At 43.0% G+C, this 22463-nt stretch overlaps 1 protein-coding gene across 1 annotated transcript; it reads left to right on the top strand.

The window, feature by feature from the left end:
- Positions 1-13089: 13089 nt before the first annotated feature.
- On the top strand, positions 13090-19679 carry CTLA4 (cytotoxic T-lymphocyte-associated protein 4). Its single transcript, XM_009333057.1, has 5 exons — positions 13090-13148; positions 15477-15571; positions 16797-17147; positions 17639-17748; positions 18700-19679. Exons 1-5 carry the CDS (start codon positions 13090-13092, stop codon positions 18796-18798), a joined length of 714 nt encoding a protein of 237 aa, XP_009331332.1. The 3' UTR covers positions 18799-19679.
- The last annotated feature ends 2784 nt before the right edge of the window (positions 19680-22463 follow it).

Below are 22463 nucleotides of genomic sequence, written 5' to 3'. Positions count from 1 at the left end.
GAGAAGGCAATGAAATGCCCTTTCGCAGCAAATGTCTTTGCAAACCCCCAGTGCGCCCCTTCCCCCCTGCACACCCCTTCCCCCTCCCCTCCCCTCCCCGTACACGCCTTCCCCGAAGGGCCATGCATAGCCGAGGGCCACATCCTCTTCTCACACTCACGCTGGTCCACAGCCCTTCTGCCACAAGCAGTTGGGGGACAGGAGGGCGCAGCTAGGAAAGGTGGCAGTTCCTGGTACCTCAGTGAGCGGTGTCTCTCCACCAGCTGATCCTTCCGGATCAAAATTCTCCTTCTCTCCTTTAAAAGGCCTACAGGGAGGTAACTAGCAGCACCCCACGGATTTTGGGATGTGCTTCGCCTCAGTTTTGGGCCATGCATCTAACGGCACTGCTGCAAGAAGAGGCGCAAGTTACATAGCTGGAGGGAAAGCTGCATCCCTTCTGGTAAACCACCCACTCCGGTGTGCTGCTATGCACGATGGGCTGCAGTCCTCTGTTCAACATGGGCAGTTTGTGAGCTGAGCCTAGGAAAACTGCATGTGGGAAAAAGAGTTTGGAGGTGCCTCTTCTGCTGAGATCCCATTCAGCTTCTCCCCAGGGTCCTGAGGAATTTGATGCATTTCTGAAAGTAACAAATGTTCTTGCAAGCAGTGGCTTTCAGGGCTGAGCACCAGAGATCTCCCAGGCCTGGCTTGGACAGTTCCCATATGAGACGATGTGGGGAGGGGAGAAAAAGGTTGGGGGCCTGTTTGCTGATTCGTTCTCTCTATGAATGCAAATGAGGGAACTGGAGGCTCCAGGAGGTTCACCACAGTTCTCACAACTCCATTCACTCCATAGTGCTCGCTTGTCTCAGGTGGTAAAAAAAGCTCATGGTACAAAACCCAGGAACAAGCTTTGCTTGATCTAGTCAACTATTTCTGGTTTAAACTTGTGCTTCCCAGTTTAAACCTGTGCAAAACAAAGTATGACTTCATCCCAGGAGAGCAGGAAATATTCCCCACGTTCCCCATAAGCTCCCAAACTACTGCTAAACTTTGCACTTCTCCCCTCACATCCACATGCAGTGATACTCCTTCAGCCCCGTAAGAGTTATGACAATAGCAGCACCGAGCGATGCATGGTGATGATGAAATGTTCCCTGGCAGAAGAATTAGGCTTTGCAAAAACACATCCAAAGGACCTCCACTGGTTTTTTTTCTGTGTGGTGCTCCCAGCAGAATAGCTGCCAGGGTGCAATGCCTCGCCTGCTGACTGGGGAATGGTGCTGCAGTGACTGTGCAGTGAGGAACGAACTTGAAGGACTGGATTTGTCCAAGCTCTGGAATGGACCCCTGTGACATTGATACTGCCTTTTCTTTATCTCATGCAGTGCCCGCCATAATGTGCCTTGTGTGCCATATCTGGGGCCCTGCGAATCTCTGCAACCAGACCTCAGTGCAAATGGGTCCGTCACCTGCAGAAGGGCATTGAGCTTTCAGCTGTGGTCTGCCTGGCATGACCGTGAGCAATATGGAGTAGTAAAAGCAGGGCACACGTTCCCGTCTTGAGGACATTTGCTAGGGGGACCCAGCTGTGCCACACATCCATTCAGCATTAAAGTAAAGACCAGCAGTGCTGAGGAGGGTACGAAAACAAAGACTTGGCTCACGCGTGTTTCAGAGTTACCCTCAATATTTCGTCATTCCTGCCTAGGGCGCGGTATTGCTGGTTCTGAGAATATAGTATGCCAAATGACATTTGGCTGTGGTAGACCTGTTTTACAATGACGCTTCGTACAAACCCACAGCTCTCAAACTGAAAAGGGGGAGGGCTTGCAAGAAATGAATTCTTCAGGAAGGTATGGCAGATGCTTTTCTAAGAATACACCACATGATAACACATAACACTCTTGCCAAAGGGGAAAGGCAAAAGGATATATATTGCCCTGCCCATCTATGGGGGAGGTCTGATGAGAGTATCATTGTGAACCCAGCTCATTTTTTTACTTGTTTTTAAGTTAATTTTGCATTATCCATTTATAGCAGAGTCTTCACCTAATTGGCTATACTTAAATATTTTTGGGGGATGCTGAATTTAGAGAAATTAAACTGAGATTCACCCCCTCCCTTTTATTTTCCCTCTTCTTTCAGATTGGTGAGTTACAGCAGTCAGCAACTGTCGTTTCTTGTTACAAGGGCAATCACAGCCCCATTTTACAAGGACTAGATACAAGATTACAAAACCTGGCCCTAAGGCAGTGGTGAGGATGACCACACCATAAATGTGAAGCATGTATATGCGGGTGTATTTCAGGGGAGGGGAGGGGAAAAGCTAGCAATGCTTTTAAGATTTGAGGCCTACTCTTTAATGTAAAAGGTATTTTCTTCCTAGAAGGGGGAAACCTCATGAGTTACTTACAAAGCCTCAGTGTGCCAAACCCCAGAGTTACAGGAACATCTGCTTAGAAAGCTTGTAAAAAAAGTTCCCTTTGCACCATTTTCCTGGGGCTAAATCTTGCTTTGGACTGTATGACTTGTGTCTGTTAGTAAATCAAACGGGTCCAGGAACACTCCTGGGAAAACCTCTCAGCCTCTAAAGCCAAGTGACTGCACCCAAACTGCTTAATTGGAGGTGGTACTGGAATGTCCTCGCTCCACATGTGTGGGGCCCTTCGGTGAAGGCACCTGTCAGCTCACCCCAGCTGCGGGGTAATGGCTGGCTCTCCTCCTGCCAGCACTGTGAGCTGGTAGCTAACACTTGATCTTTGAATTCAAATACCTTACAACACTCAGGCACAGCTGCTGCAGAACGCGTGCGGGTGCAGCCAGGGTATTCCTGAAGCCCAGAGCCATTCATTCCAGAAGCAAGTACCTTCTGGCAAACACCCAAAGCAGTGGCTGCTGCTCACACAGGCACGTAGCAGGGTTCCTCACGTCTCCCTCATTCCTATGGCTGTGACTGATCCAGCAGGATTTACCTTACAAACACAGAGAGCTGCAGTGAAATTCTGGGCATCCAGGACTCCTTTTCCCTGAGCTCCCTTTGAGGTCCCCAACATGCCCAGATTTGCCTTATCCTTTGGAGACCTCAGCCCTGCTTTAACCCCATCACTTTCACTTGCCATGCCTGTCTGTCTCTGGAGTGAACTGCATGTATCTGCCTCTGGAATACATTCCCCTGCCCAAATTCAATATCACTGATAATTCTCACAGCAATCATTCAATCAGCCTCTCCTTCAGCCCCTTCTATCAGAAGAAATGTGGCATTTTCATAGACTCTACTACTGCAGTCATTGCTTGGGGCCTTTGAGGTCAAAGCTGAGTAAACCTCAAGCGCCTCGCCAGGCAACTGTGCAGAAATAAATTTCAATTGCAAAGATTCATTCTGATGATTTATTCCCTGAGCTGTCACTGCTCACAAGCTCAGCTGTATCACAGATCTCATGTTTAGGATTTGATTATCTTCACTGTACATTAAATATACTATATATGGTGTGCTGGAGAGTCAAGACTTGGAAAGATTTAAACACAAACAAAATGTACGTGGTTTAAGAGAAAGCCTTGAGGAATTCTCTAGTCCTCTCTTGACTGTCAAGAGAGTTTTGTGCCAGGTAGTATTTTAGGACATGTTTTCATGACCTGCTTTACCTGATCTCAGTCAGCATTGTCAAGAAAAGGCAGCACCATCCAGACTGCTCCTCTGGCCTCCAGCTGTACCACCCCACCCCCTTGTGCTGGCACTGGGATTAATTTGGTTGTGGGATGAACTGGAGCAGGGAAAGGGTTTAGCTTGCACAGCTGCACAAGGGCTAATGCTGCTAAAAGGGAGGGAGACCCATGGGGCTAGAGAGTTTGGGGGGTAGGGAACGATCATGCCCATTTTGGTAGCAGTTGCTCTTCCATGGGGTCAGGCTGTCAGTGAAATCACACCCACAGGACTGGGGCCCTTCCTTCTTCTCCATGTGATGAGATAATTCAGGCATTGTGCAATGTCTTCGCACTCGGATCACAGTAATAAATACAGTAAACCCCCACAAGTTTAATAGATTAAAAGATAGCAGTTTTGGCCTGCCTGAGGGAAATGGTGAGGTGGGAGGGTGACAGTCACTTTAGCTTAAGAGATGAGAACTGAGCCCTGGCAGTGGCACACATCTAACCATTGGACTCACTGCAGGCCAGTCCTCCCTTGGTGGGGAAGGTTTAGTACTGCCTTGTGTGAGGTTGCTGTCACAACAGGAATCTTTAGCAGCTCAAAAGCAGCACAGCAGTGCCTACTCCAAATGTGTGCCCACACCAAACGTGTGCCCACAGTGTAGCAGCAGAGGTGGCCTTGTTGGTAAACAGTGCTGCTCCCTGAGGAGAATTTCCTCTTGGAGGCTGATGATTGCCAATGCAAATTAGAGCTGCCTGAAGCCTGCAGCTGAAGAGCATAAGGACAAACTTTTTGTCATGTCTTCACCAGAAGTCAAGCCACATGAAACATAATTTCCCACAAAGACATGTTGATTGTCTGGGTTTCACAATGTCCCTGAAATGAGCACCAAACAGCTCAGAAAATAAAGTGCCATCAGCTAAGCCCTTCTCTTGCCTGCTCTGCAAGGACTGGAGCTCTTGGTGGCATTGGGATTAAAGAACTGATCTGTCCTTGATAAAAAAATACCTTGGTATCTGCCCTCCCTTTCTTGCTAAATGGATGATGTTCGCTATAGGCAGCCACTCTACAAAAAAGCCACTCTTTTTTGTAGAAAACTTCCAGCTATCAAGGGGGAAAAATGGCCAACAATTATGCAAACAACTATGGTAGGCATTTACACAGTTTGGAGTGTACAAACTCTAGCTGTGGCCTTTATGACATTTGCTATTAAACCAGGTTACTGGGCAAAAGCCTTGAAGAAACTATGGGCACTTAATCAAGATAACAAAGTGGATCCCAAGAACAGCACATGCAGGTTAGCTAAAAATGTAGTTAATCCCTGAAAGTGCAGAGCAAATGAATTACCATGCACACGGTGTGCATGTGGCTGCTGTCTTTTAGTGCAAAGAGAAGGATGGGTACTCAGCTGGGGCACCCAGGACACCACCCTGGGGCCCCGCTGGCCCTGTACATAAGCAAGAAGCGCAGGAAAGAGAACACAACACTTCTTGTGCAAATTGCAAGCAGCAATACTAAAAGCAAGAGGCTGGTCTGTTCCTCTTTAAGGTCAGCCGAAGGGCCTGGTAGTATGTGGGTGAATGAGGCCGGGGTCCTGCTTCAGAGAGGCTGCTGGGGAGGGAGAGACCGTGATTCACTTCAGGAGAGCGTTGGCTGACTGTGAGGAGGAGGCTGGCAGCCCTTGCTTCCCACCACGCTCACTCGTGCAGCGTCTGCAGTCACGGGGCACAGAGAAGGGGGAAATGAAGAGAACGGGGTAGCTGCAAGAGGACAGGGAGATCAAAGCTTCTTCCTTTTCCCTCTCTGCCTCTGGCCCCTCAATTTGAGCTCCTATGTCTTACTTCTGTTGTGTTTCTCAGTGTTTGTTTCCTCTAGAGGTCCACCTGCAAGGCCAGACCTCTGTGAGAATCCCTTCCTCCCTGTGCCAAACAAAAATGCCTGCTCTGCTCACGATCCTGAGCAACAGCAGCCGGCAGGCCAGGCCTGCCATCCCCGCCATCCCTGTACTCATGCTCCCTGGGGGTGCCATGGGTGCAACAGGGGCAGGTGGCTGCTCCTCGCCTTTTCTGCTGACACTGTCAGAGCAGTGACAAGTTTTACAAGTAACTTCACGAGCCAAGTCATTTAACCATTTCTGTCCTCCCAGCTGCATTTGCCTCACAGGATGGCAACATTTGATATCTTGAAAGATAAAGAATATTTTGTTGTAAGCAAAGGAAAACTAGAGATCGATGGTGGCAGTGGGGGGGAAATGAGCTGAAAACCATAGACAAGGCAAAAGTCTGAATAATCAGATGGTTGAGGAGGGTTATAGTGTGCAAGTGAAGAGGCATTGAGTCACATTGCAAGCTTGTACCATAAAATGATCTATACCTATTTCCCAGAAGGTGATTAGTTTGCATAATTCAGAAGTTTTATGAAGAGTGTTCATTGGAACTTGATGAATAATTAATTTCTTTTTGTTTCGTTGGCAAATTTGGAAAGTCAAGAGGACTCATTTCAATCAGACTGAAAGGAAAAAAAAATTGATTTTTTTGTGAATTGAAAAGTAAAACAATTAATAATTTGGAGGCTTCAAATGAGACATTTGTTCCTAAAAAATTTTAATGCTTCATTTTGATGTTGGCTATTTAAATATGGTTTGAATATTTAAAAATAACAGGGATTTTTGAAAGAAAATGTTGCTTTGAACAATAATGTAATGGTTTAATCCCAGCCGGCAACTAAGCACCACACAGGCACTCGCTCACTCCCCCCTGGTGGGATGGAGGAAGGGTAAAAGTGAGAAAACTTGTGGGTTGAGATAAAGACCGTTTAATAGGTAAAGCAAAAGCTGCGCACACAAGCAAAGCAAAACAAGGAATTCATTCACTGCTTCCCATCGGCAGGCAGGTGTTCAGCCATCTGCAGGAAAGCAGGGCTCCATCACACGTAACGGTGACTTGGGAAGACAAATGCCATCACTCCAAATGTCCCCCCCTTCCTTCTTCTTCCCTCAGCTTTATATGCTGAGCATGATGTCATATGGTGTGGAATATCCCTTTGGTCAGTTGGGGTCAGCTGTCCCGGCTGTGTCCCCTCCCAGCTTCTTGTGCACCCCCAGCCTACTCACTGGTGGAGTGGTGTGAGAAGCAGAAAAGGCCTTGACTCTGTGTCAGCACTGCTCAGCAGTAACGAAAACATCCCTGTGTTATCAACACTGTTTCCAGCACAAATCCAAAACATAGCCCCATACTAGCTGCTATGAAGAAAATTAACTCTATCCCAGCCAAAACCAGCACAAAGAAAAATCAAATCATTTAATTTGAAAAACATTAAGAACTATTTCATCGGAAATTCTGAAGGTTTTTTTTCTTGATATTAAGGAATATGATTGTACTGGCCAAGCTCCTGAAATATATTAGTATCTCCTATCCTGAACTTTTGGCTGCAGAAGTTCTTTTCAAAAACAAAAGCCCCATTCCCAGGCTCGACAGTTTATCATGCAAATCCAAACTTCTCAAGACTCCAGAGCCTGCAGCTCCATGTGTCTCCAACTCCTCAGTGGCCCAGGAACTCAACAAAACATTAATCAGTCACTGCAAAGTCACAGACAGAAATTATAGCTGCACTCTCTCCAGAGCCTGCATTCACCAGCTCAGTGTGTTATGACCTAATACACAGTCTACTACTAAATAGCTTGCAAATGAAATTACTCTGTTTCAGGATACAGTATTTAAAAAACAACAACAAAAGCACTCTTATAGCTTATAGTTAAAACCCTTCAAGTCAGGAATGGGTGGTGCTGTAGTTTCATAGCTATTGAAGGAATGGAGGAATGGGAATGAAGGGAGACGAGTCCTGCCTAACCCCTCTAGCCCAAAGACCTTGGTACAGAAATACCATGCATTTTCATTGAAACTTGACCTCTGGCAATAACCCAACACCAACTGGTATATCAGGCAGGTAATATTGCAGCAATGCCACTTACAAGGCTGTGGCAGCAAAATTTGTTGATGCAGTTAGGTCCTTAGAGTAATGAGAACCAGGCCTTCTGCTTTACACTTTTTCTTTTACAAGATCTAAGTTGGTTGCTGACGTTTGAAAATCATAAACAGTGAGTTAATACAATGGCCATTTAAATGAGCAAACATAGCAAAAAACCTTAGGAAGTGAAACTTTCTCAAGAAAGCTCTGCTTAACTGCAGTTGCTCTTGCTGCAAAGGGTTCCCTTCACATTTTTCTCATTTCACCCAGTACTGGTTCCAGGCAGAAAAAAGACAAAGTTACATTTTGCCAGTGTGTAAGACACCTTTGTTTTCTTTACAAAAGACCCGATGATTTAAAAATGAAAAATGTTGTTGTTGAGGGCTTGAAAAAAGCTTTAGGAAAAGATGTACACACATTTTCTCAAAAATTTCCCCTTTTCCTTCAACATTTCATCAAAATTATAAAATTCAAAACATTTCCTCCCATTTTGCATAGGGCTTGATTTTCATTGGACCCCATCCAACACATTTGTTTTCGTTGTTTGCACCAGATATAATCTCACTGCTATCTAAAAGAAAAATTCCCCAAGTGGTGTGTTACCCACAAGCCCATCCTCCTTTTTATCCCCTCTTACTGACTTTGCAGCCCTGTTTTATAATCTCTTTCCCCCCTAGAAACATATTTGCAAACCTTCTTGATTCTTCCCTTCATCTCTAGCACACATGCCAACCAAACTGCCCACTATCATACTTTCTGGTATCCATTATCCCCGTGGCCAAAACATTAGGAACTCTTTTGGATGCTGGATCTGAATTCTAAAATGTAGGATTTCCTAGCTGGGTTTTCAGGTGATGATAGTGCAAGGAGGCAGCTGGAGCTGTGAAGAAGCACATTAGTTGGATGTTCACTGCAATCAGAGGCTTTATAGCAGGCATTAATCAGTGCTCAACTCAAATAACGAGAGCAAGCTGGCCACATTAACGCATTCAAGTTAATATTCTTAGAGTTGCTATAGACGTGATTGTCTAAGAATTTGAGAAAGATAAGGCTTGTAGGGAGTTGTAGTATCTGTCAGTAAACAGGTATAGTAAGAAAGAGCTTCTGAACAGAGAGGTAGAGGCTTGTCAGCTTTTTCAAACTATCACTTTGGCTAACAAAAGACTCAGCCTCCCCTGGCACATCTGGCCTCTCTGACGTTTCAGGGTTTTATTTTCATACTTAGCCCTGGTAGGGACTTCGGAACAGGGGAATTGCTAAGTCCTAGAAATATGGTTTCAAGTACTTTGTAAACTAGGGAAGACAAAGGGAGTTGGAGTTATCACTAATGCAAGGGTAAGGCTTTGTACAGGAGAACAGATTCTGTGGTGAAGACTGAGTTGAACAACAAATCCTGCAGCTGATACATTTTTGGAAGGTATAGGACCTGCTTTTAGTTTGCTCACTCACACGATGCCAGCCACAAACCCAGCGCTTGGCTACAGCATCCCATTTGCAGAGAGGTCTGGGTTATGGGGTGACAATTTTTTTTGCAACTGCTACACTTCAAAAACAAGAAGATTCTTGCAAAGTCTGGGATTTATTCCACAACCCTCTGCCAGAAATTCCTTATCTTTGTCCTCCAGAGCCTCCAGCCTATGATTTAACACATATTCTAATGCAAACTCACAAGCCTTGCACACATCACTGTAAACTTTCAGTAACATGCGGTGGCCCATGGACCAAAGGCAAACTGATCGAGCATATCACTTCCACTCATCAGGGCATCAACCCTACAGATCTTAGACATAATTCCCAGGAACAGATTCTCTGACAAGCTCTGAATAAACAATCTGTAATAAAGCCACTATTCATTCCATGCTTTTTGTAGATAAAACTGCAAGGAAAGAGGTGAGGAGAAGGTGTGGGAAGCAGAAAAGCGAGGCGAGGTTATAGCAAGGAGGGATTCTGAAGTGATCCCAATCCCTCAGTGCTGTGTTTCCATACCACCTTGCTCTGTCATGCAAATTTTAAAGACCATTATTGACAGGGATGCAGGTGGTGCACTATCTGGTCTTTACTAAAAAGTGTTTTCATTTGTAAGTGGCTTCTGGGCAGGTTTTGTCTGGGAATATGCTTCATTCACAGCCTAACAGTGACATCTGAAAGCACTGAAAAGCTGCATATACCCTTCACTGATCCAGCCACTCATATTTCTGCCCAAAACATCCTTTCCCCTCTTGGTATTCTCATTTCCCTATATCCATCTCATCAAGAGCCCTCTGAGATTTCCACACAGAAGCTGTTTCTGTAAGATGTCCAAGGCTTGTGGCTTCTGTTCCCAAACTCGATGTGCCCTTGGGAAGAGATGCATACCTGTGCTGTAGTTCTGAGATCCAGTCCCCACACAGGCAAATCAGACTGAGTGCAGATGTGCTTGAATGTGACAAAATACCTTTAGAAGCCTTAGCCCATGATCGCTATTCACCTCAACCGCTGAAACATTCTCTTCTCTGGCCTTGACAAACTTTGGCTCACTGCTATGTATTCAAAATGTTACTGCGAAGCTGTCAATTTGAATACCTTGTCATTCTCTTTGTGTCTGTCCGCTGGCTTTCCCCTTCTGCTGTATTACTAAATTTCCTTCCTTCATTTAATTTCATTTAATTTTATTTAATTTCATTTCATTTTCCAGCCCATCCCATTCTAACTATCAGCTCTCATTCACTCTTCAGAAATGGCCTCCAAACTTTGACTGGTGAATAAAGCTGATCTTCATTACCCACTTGTCATCAATTCAAAGAGGTGCTTTAGAACGTGCTCCGTGCCATCCCTTGGATTTGAATATAACTTCCCAGTGTGAGCTTAGGAAAATGCCTTTCCTTGTCAGGTCTGTCTTTCAAATATTTGGATTCTCTGTACGTCCACTGAGCTGGAGCACTCTGCTTTATGTAAACTTCTTTCAGTCCTTTGCTTTATAAACGTTAAATACAAAGGTTTAATTCTAGGTTTTCCAGGAGTCTGGCTTTGATCTTGTAATTTGAAATGCCATAAATTATTTAAAAAAAAAAAATCAAGGTCTTAATTAGCCCTGTGAACACTGGAAGTAGGCTCTTAAGCTATATATCACACGTGAATTACACTCCTCACCTGTACCCTTTAAAAATATTTCTTACGCATCTCATTTTTGAGGAGAACAGCACTCCTCACATGTCTTCAGCAAAGCTTTATAAAGATTTATTCTTGTGTCCCTTATTAAATGCAAACTGCGTACTGTCAGAGCCAGAGACTATCAATCAGAGATAAGGCTACCTTTTGCTGTTTTTCCTTTTTGCAACGCTTTAAGAAATAAATGGAAGCAGAAGTGAAATCTTTCTCCAGTATGTCTCCATGTCTTTACAGCTGCAGCTCATCACGGGGTATACTTAACTGCTTTATTTTTAGACTTGGGGAGTTCCTTTGGTTCTTTTTTGCTTATTCCTGAAAACAGACTAGCTTTCAGTGTTCACTCTGGGATGAAGCTGTTTGCTTTATTCTGTGTTCACTCCCAAGTGACTGGCCTATTAACAAGAGATTTGTGGTACTCTGCTTTGGAAAGCTCCTTCCTTAAAGATAAGTCCTTAAACATCTGCCAAGATACTTCAGGGTCTGTATTCAAATTCCTTCTAAAATCTCTCCCTTGCTACAATCCCTTACAGGAAACTGGAGAAGAGTAAGGAAGCTGGTGTGTAAAGACCTTTTGCCTGTGTTGCTTCTCAGTCCTGTCTCCTTATTTCCTCTTACTTCTGTCTGTATCTCTTTCCATACAGTCTCAGATCCTACATTTTGACTGTAAGCTGCATAGGGCATGGGGAGGGGGCAATACACTCACACAGGCAGGGGTCCTGGTTGCTACTGGGCCATGTATGGACTATTACAAATAACTTGTAGCAAACCCAGCCAGGTAAGGGGTACAATGCGGACCTTCAAGGCTAACTGAGAACTGCTAGCATGAAAAGTTGGGAGGCAATTTTCCCTCTGTGTTAGATAACTATAGATGCCCTGAATTTCAGGAAAGCCTGTTGGATATAATTAATTTACAGTAGGGGAAACAAAGTCTAGACTCTAAAAAGGAAATACCAAAATTGTAGCACAAAGAAAAAGGACGCTCACACATCCATCCACACCTCAAATCCTTCTGGACAATCTGCTGGTCAGCAGGAGTGCACAAGAAGACCAATCCTGTGTGCCCTGAGAAGTACTGGATGGAGAATTCCTCAGCTAGTGCTGTCCTCGCCTCTGCTGAGGCTGAACTGAGGGCACAGGCTTAGGACTAGAGAGCAGCATCTGTAAATCCAGGTTAGAAGCTGACAGAAAGGCCACATTTCTTAGAGACTTAAAAATCAGTGGTTTTGTGATGTGAATTGTGGTTCCTTCAGGAACCAAGACTGATCCACCAAACTTGGTCATATCTAGGCCTTTACTTACACTAATCACATTTTAGTCCTTTAATGGTAATGAAACAATATTTTTCCAGTCACTGTGTTATTTCCTTTTCTCTTTACCTATTGTTTTGTAGAAAAGATTTTTTCTTCAGCCATACCACTTAGAGGTCTGGATTTTTTTTTCAAATGACAGTGCACTTCAAAACCCCAATAGGTTTGTGGCAAACTAACATGGTAAAAACGTGAACTGTTTAACATAATAAGACATGATCTCACACTCTGAGTTTAACAAAATATCCTGAAACCAGATACTTATGCAAATGATAAGCTTCTCTTCTCCCCATTACATCTCAAGCAGTTCACCAAGCAAGTTCCTGTCACAGAAGAAAAAAACATGGGCAGCATGAGACAGGCTTTAAAGTGTGAAAATCAATTTTGTGAATAATAACATTTTGCAATGGGAATTCTGACAGGGTGCCAGCAGGAAGGTTTGCCCTAACAAGTGTTCAGTGAAGAAAAGCTATTCAAATCATTAAAATGCGAGCAACTAAACCAAAATGAGAAAGAATCTTACATGAGAAACCTAGTTATTTAACTTGCTAGCAATCTGACTAACCACAGTAGTGTAGCCCAGTGTTCAGTGTAAATTGCGTATCCCTCTCTGAGCTAAGTTCAAAGAGGCCATGAGACCCGAACCACTCTGAAGCTGATTCCGCAGTTTAAGGCTCTGCAGCTTAGCTCTGCAAGGCCCTCACTCCCCTCCCCTGCTCTGACACTTTGCTATGGTAGCATATGTGAAGTATAAAGGTTTCCTGTGACCTGGGGATTAATATCACCCCTAAGAACAAAGAGTACTATAATATAAGTATGTGCATTAAAGGAAAGATTTATCTTACACTGAGCTTTTGGACACAGCAAGTGCAAAGCACAGGCTGTTGGAGACAGCCTGAGGAATATCCTTCCTGAGAGACCTTCTGAATCTCAGAGTCAAAGGGAGGGTTCTTCTTTCACCCATTCCCTTGCCCTGGCCCTAGGCCATGTGTCAGGTTCCAGTTACGGGGAAAGGGTGGAAGAAAGAAAGTTCTCAAGATGAGGAAGTCAGGGCAGGAAGATACCAGTCTACACAGACAAGAAGGCACAGTAATCAGGTAGATAGGTCCTATGGCTGCAGACCACCAAGCATGGCTGTGATATACAGGGAAGGTGGACCAAGCAGAAGTCCAGAGACTCTTCATCAGCAGAAGAGTAGTTAGAAGAGGGGCACAGCAGAGAGAAAAGGCATCCCCGGCGATTCTTGTGGATCTTATTTTAGGAGGGAACTCATTCAGTTACCAATACCTTGTTCCATGCCATAATTGAGCTGGGAAGGATGGGAACAGTGAAGGAGAAATCTTATTTGGAACAAGATCTCTATTTTACTGCATCATCCATCTGCTATCTGCATACATTAACTCAAGATCCAAAGTCTGATTAGCAAGGGTAGAGGGCACCATAGCAAGGTGATCTCTGTCCATTGGAAGGGGAATACTCACCTCAAGCTGCCCTGGTTGTGAAGGCAGAGACGACTTCAAAAGACTCCACAGGGAGACATATTGTGCCTTACTTAGAAAAGCAGCCATCATAACATGAGGCTTTTAAGGAGGAACAGGGTAAAAAGTAAAAAGTGGTCGATCCAAAAAGGCATGCTGAGAACAAAACAGCCAGGAAACAAGATGAGTACTACTGGAAACAGAACGTTTGCCAGAGCAGTCTCAATTGCCAGAGAGAGCAGCACCAGAGTGCTACCTCTCACTCTAGCTGTATAAGATACTGTGGATATGTGGGGCAGTGAGGACTGAGTTTTACACGGCAATCCTTTGCAAGTGTTTAGTGGTTAATTGCACCATCAATTTGCAGTCTCAATCAATTATCAGAAGATGACGTTATGGTTGATGAGGCTCAAGTGCATAATTTGTTTAACTGGATACAAAAACCAAGCCCATCCAAAAATACATAGGACAGGTAATTTGGTTACTACTCTGGATATGAAAATGTCAGGCATAACCTGGTAATTTCATGCCATAAATCTCACTGATATTCTGGTACGTGATGTTGCAATAGCATTTATTTAATATTAAATTTAATATTAAAATTGATTTAAGCTACTCTAACCAGTAATACAATATGGGCCTGACTCATTATTAGGGTGCAGTTTTTCATTTTCCCATAGCCATATTTTTATTTATTATCAGTTCTGTTTTGAATGCTGGTTAAGATCAAACTGACTATGAATCTGTCATTACAAACAATTGTTGCATCACCTAAGTATGGAAGCAGTAAATTTATTTATATCATTAGGTATTTATGTGATTTCAATATCAAATATTTATCCTGTATCTTTGGATTGGGCAGGCTACTGCTCAAGAACTAATGCTGCTAGTTTTTCTGGGTCACAGTCAAAAAGTAGGTCTTTGCAATCTACTTGATCTACATATACAAATGATGACACATCTTCTAAAAGAACTTCTCAAAGTGTGGGAAAAAAAAAAATATGACCTTCAGTGTAACTGAAGTGTAACTTCATTTTTATGAAATTCTTTAGACAATGATTCAGGGATATGATAGTCTATCACATAAAAAAGCAAAATTATTTTCAGACCTTACATGACTTTTAAAAGGCCAATGGGTGAAAACTGTTTCACTGAGATTTGAAATGACGCAGGTGCTCTAAGCAGAGATAGCAATAATCAAAGCTCCTGCAGTGTTTTTCATCTGTTGATCTCACGGTACTTAGACAGTAAAGTCTGTAGGTATTTTGTATAGATGTGGAAGTCATTAGCTATAAAGTTAGATAGATAATTTTTTCTTAGAAAAAGGAAAGCCTAAAGAAGCTGGGTTATGATTCAAGTCACTGCTGATATGAAAAGATGAAATCATTGCAAGTGTAATCAGTATTTTGAAGGGGGCAGCAATTTTTAAACATCAAAAGCACTAACATTAAAGCAAGCAAAGAAATTGGGGGTGGAGGGAAGTCCTCCATAAAAAAGCTAGCTTGCACTGATTCACTGTGCCACATTAGGCAGAAGTATAGTTCTCTGTGTGTTGTCCTAGTAGGAAATGCCTGATGATTGCTAAAATATTAAGTGCAAGTTGGCAGCACCAAAGGGCCTGAACTGCCCTATTGGATGATTACCTTTCCTCCCCCAATTCTTAAAGCAGAATGGATGGCAGTTTCAGATTGAATATATATTTTCCATCTGCTGAATAGTTGTTTTGTTCATACTGTTTGAGGTTAACTGTGCACGTACTAATCAAACCCACTACTTCCTTTCTCGTAAAACCAAAACAAAGCTTCATATTACTTTCAGGTACAGCATCTGGGATCAAAGCTATATATACACACAGTTACTCTGTGTGGGTTCAAACATTTCGAAGATTCAGTATCCTGAAAGGTGTCGCCTTTTTTCCAGTCCTGAGAGTTCCAGTTTGTCTTAAAGTCTGAAGGCATCTGCCACCTTCAGCCCCTTCAGCATCTGTCTCTCAATATTGGTCACCGTGGGCTTTCTCTGCACAGCCAGTGCCATTGCTGAAGGTGGGTAGATGAAGGAGGCAAGGTAGCTGGGGGTGTCTACATTTTCTTGGTTTCACATCTTTGCAAGAGATGGACTGGGTACAACAGGGAGAGGGAGATGACATGGGACCCCTCCATAGGACAGTCTGGGAACAAGGTCTTGGGGCACTGCGAGGTATCTGGAAAACCATAGGCAGACTTTAGAGCAGTAGCATCTGTAGAGAGCCTGGGCAGGATTCAGAGTAGCTCAAGAAGGAAGAAAGATTTTGACAAACCGGGCCCTGTGAGTGAAGTTGTTGGCAGCTGATAACGTGGATATAGAGGTTTGAATGGATGGAGAAATTCTACTCCTCTTCGTCCCAAATTCTTGCACTGCAGAACTGACGAAGATAAGCCCTGCCCCAAAATGGACTGATATAAAATGAAATTGAACAAATAATACTGAGTCTTCACAGCTTATTAAAGCAAAAGTCGGTGCCTTCCCATTGTGTAGCAGGATAGAGTATAGAAGTTGTAAAAAGCAGCCAGTGGGGATGTACATGGTACACTAGTTTTCCTTTAAGATCTGTAATGATTTTTTGCAGTATGTTTATCAGACTTTGCTGTGTGTTGCTATACTGTGGCTTGGGGTATATACTGTTGCTGTATTGTGGCTTGGGAATAACTGGTTAAAAATGAGGAACAAAAAGATCAGAAACAAAAATATGCAAACAGGTTTTCCATCCAGTTTTACTGTTACCTTAATGGTTCTGTTCCATGTTCCATACAGGATGTCAACCTGTTTGTTTCTAAATGTGAACATGCTTATTTCTACCAGGCAGAAATTGTGGTTTAAATGCCTAACTTTACATTTCAAATTTCAGCTTTACCATCTGAAATCTGTTTTTTTTTCTTTCTTATGTATATTAAAAAGTTTGTGTTGAGGGAAACTGAAGCGTGCAGGTCATTGCTCCAGTAAGTGGGCCAAATTACCTACTATTTAAGCAACAAGTAAATGCTGAGTTGTATAATATCATTCAGAGTAATCAAAGCACTTCTTGAGCTTTTTTAAGTATATTAATGCAGTGCCTATGTGAATTGTGGTCTTGGAGTCCTTTTTTTGGAAGGATTTAGCAGCATTTCTAGGAGTTACCCATGGATAATAGGAGGTGGTACGACTCCGTTCCTATTGTGCAGGTTTCAAGTAAATGACTGCAGATAATTTCTTGACAGTTCACTTACCGTCATACTGTTTACTTCCTTACAGTAATGGAAGTGACTCAGCCAGCAATGGTGCTGGCCAACAGGCAAGGAGTCGCCAGCTTGGTGTGTAAATACAAGCACATTGGGAATGCAAAGGAAATTCGAGTGACTCTGCTTAAACAGACGGGTGACCAGTTCACTGAAATTTGTGCTTCAACCTACACAATGGAGTTTAAAATGTTCAGTGTGGAAGAGGTCATTCAGTGCCATGTTAGCCCTAGCCGAAACAACGTGACCCTCACCCTCACTGGCCTGCAAGCTAATGATACCGGTCTTTACGTCTGCAAGATGGAGCGGATGTACCCTCCACCTTATTTTATGAACAAGGGAAATGGGACGCATCTCTATGTCATTGGTAAGCCAAGCAGCTTTATAGTACTGTGATATCCCAGATTAAGGGAGTTGCTATTATGTCTCAAAGGTCTTCAAAGTTCTGTTTGTAAGAAGTGAGGCTGAACACTGATTCAAGCTCTGAGAATGATGATTACCTCTTATTCCTTTCAGGTCCCCCTGCACACCCCTAAAGCAGGCATAGTCATAGCCATGCAATGTATTTAGCAATGTATGGATGTTTGACAGCATAAGCAATACCATATAGTGTACATGTATGTCTAGGCAGTTAGATATGTAAGTGCAGAAATAGTGGAAAGTAAGGTGCATGTTCTTCTACAGATAAAGCCTATTTTCATTGGAGGATGTGTGGGCAGGGACTCAGAGCTCAGTCCTGGTAGTATCCTGGGATAGCATATGCTAGAGAAAAGCAGTGTAGAGGCTGACTTATTGACTCTAGGGGCTTCCTTATGAGGCTCATGTGTGACATGACTTGTGTGATATCATATGTTTTAGATCCGGAACCTTGTCCAGACACTGTCATATATCTCTGGGTATTAGGAGCTACTGCTTCAGGATTTTTTCTTTACAGTATCATCATCTCAGCCATTCTCGTGGGCAAAGCGGTAAGTCCCATCAACTCAGCCCCATCCTGCTAATAAGACCCCTTTGTGTGATGAGAACAAGAGAATGAAATGAGAACAGGGAAGAACACTGGGAACAAACGTACTGGGATGCTCCTTTTTACTGGTGCAATGCTGTTACAATACAGCAAAATAAGAGAACTTGCTGGAGCTGGCATTTGGATTTGTTTATGGCTCATTTGTGTTGCCAGAGTACCAGAAAGCGGTCAGCTTACATCAGCTGGACTGGCCCTTGGCTTAGGTTTGGATGCTCAGAACAGGTTGGAGTCCTGGATGCTTCTGGGATCAAAGGCAACAGTCTCCGCGTGTACTCTGATTTCACAACTGATTCATACAAAATCCCAGGATTTGATTTTTCCTTTTCTCACCATTCACCTCTGTGCAAAGCAAATTTAAAGAAATTTCCCCTTGTGATGGGGAAGAATTGTAACTTACAGCATTTTTAACTTCACAGCTAGAAATATCTGCACAAAGACAAAGGCATGCAAAATGTAAGCCTGGGTTGCCTCTTTCCATGCTGGTCTGGAGTACTCATAGACTGTTAGAAATAAACCAGATGCCAAAGCTTAAAACTAAACAGTATCCCTGTCCCATCTTTTTCAATCCGCCCTTGTCCCTAGAAGCTAAATGAAACTGACCAGTTTGAACACTCGTAATTTTGAACTGAACAAACACTGAACTCTGCAGCAGGAGCACCTTCAAAGGGCTAAATGAATGGCAGGACTCTGGTTTTTGCTAAATGGCCCCTGTAACTCCTAATTCTCCCTCAAATGGTCTCAACGGATCTTCTACAAAGAGGGGTGACAGGGAAAGGCGTCTAGAATACCTTCTACTCAGTAAAGGCAGAACATCCATCAGTTTTCTCTAAAATGTGCTGGTCAATGATTATGCTGTGATCACTTGTTTATTTTACTACCTTCCCATATTTTATAGATAAAGAGAAGACGATGTCTCACTACTGGGGTCTATGTGAAAATGCCTTCTGAAAAGCTAGAGAAAAAAGTGATTCCATTCCACATCACTGTTAACTGAAACAAGGAACGAGAAAAACTGTTTCCTAGCTCGGATGGAGAGTCTGCTAATTCACTTAAGTTAAAGAAATAAAATTAATTGTCTTATTAAAAGGTGTATGGGAAGGAGAGAGAATATTCTTTGTAACTTCTATGGTTTGGAGGAGAATAAATAGTTTATGCATTAATATTTCAAGGTTAACCCTGTCACATAAAAATGGCTACATTAGGCCATTGATTCTTTGAATTGTATTGTACCAATATGTAGTCTATATATATATACATATATATATGTATAGCATTAAGAGCTATTGCTGTTGCAGCTGAGCATCTTACTGTCAAATTTCACCATGTCTACTGATCAACTGAAATCCAAACACTATTACGACAGAGGCTTGTGTGTCATTGCAAGGCTAATTCTATAGGTCTGGGGGGCAGAGGCAGAAGAGCACACTAATGTACAAAGGAATGTTGACTTGTTTCCCTGCATTGCTATTTATTGGTCCCATTTCTGGCATTAGTGCTCTGCACTTCCACAGAGGCATCACCATAGGCTGGCACTAATGACACTGCTGCTCTAAAAGCCTGATCTCAGCTCCTTTCACTGGCATTGTGTCCCAGCAGTGCCGTGCTGGAGTTAACATTGATGATATCTGAGCCAGTGCTGACAGCTCGGTTGGAGAGGAAGGCTGCCCAGCAGGAGCCCTCTTAGGCTGTTGCTGGGAGGATGTTCCAGCTCTGCTGGGGCCTTGCGTTTTACAAATGCTAAATTAGCATCTATCAAAAAGGCAGAAGTATGTTGCTGTGTTTAACTGAGTCTATTTTCCATGAAAATACCGACAGTGTATAATCTTGTTTATTAGTTATGTACCATTCAATAAAAACCTTGAAGCTTTGCCCAAATTCAAGTTCATTTCTTATTCACCATTCTCAGAAGAAACAGGAAGTGGCTACATGTTAGAAAGCAGCGATGACAAGATGAACCTTTCCCCTCTGACCCTGTGTTTTGCCCTTCTGAGGGAGCCTGTGTGCTCATGCCAACATTTACTTTCTCAGCTCTCCTCCTCAGGAGGCCACCATTAAAATCTGTCAAATCTTCTATTTGTCTAGTTAGAGCTGCTGTGATGTGGTCGAGAGACGCTACCAATCACCTTTTCACTTCCAGCAAAGTTACTTACTTGCAGAAGGTAGCTGTAACAACTTTGAAAGCATCTCCTGTACATGTTTATACAAAAAGCTAGTCCTAGTTTCAAATCCTGTTTTCTTTGCACCTCTTTGACACTCTCACTCACTAAATGCTAGCCGACACACAAAGCTGCTGGAGCTTAAAACAATTTCAGCATTCTCTACTACCTACTACTTTGACTCTTTGCTATCAAAATTCCACCTTGCAACCCAAAAACTTGGCAGCATGTGTCTCTCTTTCACAGCTGTGAACTCATCATCTTGGCTCCATAACTGTGAACCCAAACCCCACAGCCCTCTACGCCATGTTCCTGCAGTGGCAGCAGCTCCCAGAACACCAAATCTCATTGCTCTTTTGGTTCACTTTTCTCCTCTTGCACCTTTATCTGGCACCACCTCCAACTGTACAAATAAACATTCACATTCTCAATTTGCCAGCATTTGCAGGTGCTAACTGCTCTCTCAGTGTTGACCTACAATTGTAGTGCATTAAGTAAAAGTAGCATCTGATGACATATCCTTTTTCGAAGACGTTTTAGTATTCTGACATCAGTCTGGAATTTTCCCCCTAATTTTCCACTAATCTGGTGTTTTGGGGATAAAAAATGGTCAAAGATCACACATCTGATGTCACTGCAAAATGACTGAATTTCTGCCTATTCAAGCGCAGCCTGCTCAGAGAAATGTGTTCCATGATTGGTAAAAATAGATTTGATCCACACATCCACTTATACAAGCTGTAAAGTCTTCCAATAAATTTACACTGGCAAAGCAAGAATAATTATCCAGGGCAATTTTTTTCCGCCACAGCAAATAGTAGCTCAGATATCCCCTGAATCGTGTGTCTGACTCCTAATCAGGAATCAACTGTTTTTTCTTTTTCTTTTCCTTGACAATTCCTATGCAGTGGGACCAAGAACTTAGTTTTCTTAAGCAATCTAAAAGCAGCTCAAGTAAATTATTTTCTAAGTTTATCCCTCCTGGGTGAAGAGATGCTTTGGAGCTGCATCAACAACCTCATGACCTCTGGCCACAGCTGGCTGTGAATCTGTGTCACTGTATAACCTGTGTATATTCCAATTCACCTTCATTTCTGGCAGCTAAGTTGACCATTGTTAGGCCTTCTGCATCCACCTGGACTAATCCTTGAGACATTCAGCCTGTAATGACCAGTGAAGAATTCTGCCCTAAATAAGCTGCAGGTTGCTAAATTACCTGAATGGTGAAGGTTATGGGAGAGCAGAGCAGAAACGATCATCTCACATATGGCAACAGCAATATTTTGTGTTTGCTCCTGCACTTAAATAATTCCTGGTATGATGTTTATTAATTATCCTATTGGAAATTACTTTGCCCAAATTCTCTGGCTGTTCTGAACTTTTCTTCATCCTCAGTAGCTACTTTTTCCAACCTTCTCATATTTCTGCAGTGCTTAATTTTCTCTGGCTTTCCTTACCACTGTAGCAGCCTTCCCTGAGCTAAATGTTATATAAGTACGCATTATTATTTTCGTTCTAAGCCAGGTTCCCCTTTTGAATTTTCTGGCAGGTAATAGGTGCACTCAAATCAGCAGATGTAGCAGTGAAGACCAAAGTGGGATTTCAATTCAGATTTTATTGACAATGATACTCTTGTGATTTATATCTGGCACTACAGAGATGAGTGGAGCCTAAGTGTCCACAGAGATGATATTTATACCTGTCTCCATATGGTCCATATAGCAGCTAGCTCTGAAGAATGCAGAGCCCAGACCTCAGGGAATTTCCATTCCCCTGATGCCCTGTGCTGCCCTCCAGGACCTTGAGCTCTGTGCTTTTTCCTGATACTTGCAGAGCATCTTGCCATGATCAGCACTTAAAAAAATTTGACATATGCAAGTCAGATATAGTTTTCTGTCAGTACCAGTATGAAAGGTGCAAACTCTAGGTCAGTGTACATCCCAGAACATGCAATAAAGACAAAATCCTGACTCTTTCTGGGAAGAATGTGAAAAGAAAGGCGAAAGGATTTGGTCTCAGAACTCTGCTCATTAGAACAGGGAGTTTAAAAACATAACTGAGTATCTTACCTGGACAGCCAAATAGTGAGACCATAGTGCTTGGTGACGTTCAGGAAAAGTCTCTTTTGATGTGCCCTTCACCCAGCCAGGAGATATGTCAACCTGTTTGTGAAACAGAGATAGTTTCTGGCTGCATCTGAGTGGGCATTCACAGATATACCTGTCTGCATCAAAGACAATGGCATATGCATACACCACTACCACCCCCAACATTCTACTTTCATTTTCATCCACTTTTTTATCCGAACTATTCTTCTCCTTGCCATTTTCAATTACCAGAGTCCTAGCTGATACAGAAAAACATGTGACGAAAGTCTCCCGCCTGGCTACTCCATGAGTAGGCAATGAGTAGCACATCATTTTAGCATTAGAAATTTTCCTGTGAAATATTCCGGTTCCCCACTCTTTGGAGAAATATGTGAATCTGAACTCACTACTCAGTC

Source organism: Pygoscelis adeliae, unplaced genomic scaffold, assembly GCF_000699105.1.
Source record: "Pygoscelis adeliae isolate BGI_AS28 unplaced genomic scaffold, ASM69910v1 Scaffold160, whole genome shotgun sequence".
NCBI lineage: Eukaryota > Metazoa > Chordata > Aves > Sphenisciformes > Spheniscidae > Pygoscelis > Pygoscelis adeliae.
This window is presented reverse-complemented; position numbering and strand designations above follow the sequence as displayed.

Excerpts from the sequence above, each read along its gene's own strand:
- CTLA4 (XM_009333057.1), top strand. The coding sequence starts at position 13,090 with ATGAGGAAGTCAGGGCAGGAAGATACCAGTCTACACAGACAAGAAGGC. Across the intron at positions 13,149-15,476 it reads CAAGAAGGCACAGTAATCAG|TCTGAAGGCATCTGCCACCT; the intron begins GTAGATAGGTCC and ends TTTGTCTTAAAG. Across the intron at positions 15,572-16,796 it reads AGCCAGTGCCATTGCTGAAG|TAATGGAAGTGACTCAGCCA; the intron begins GTGGGTAGATGA and ends ACTTCCTTACAG.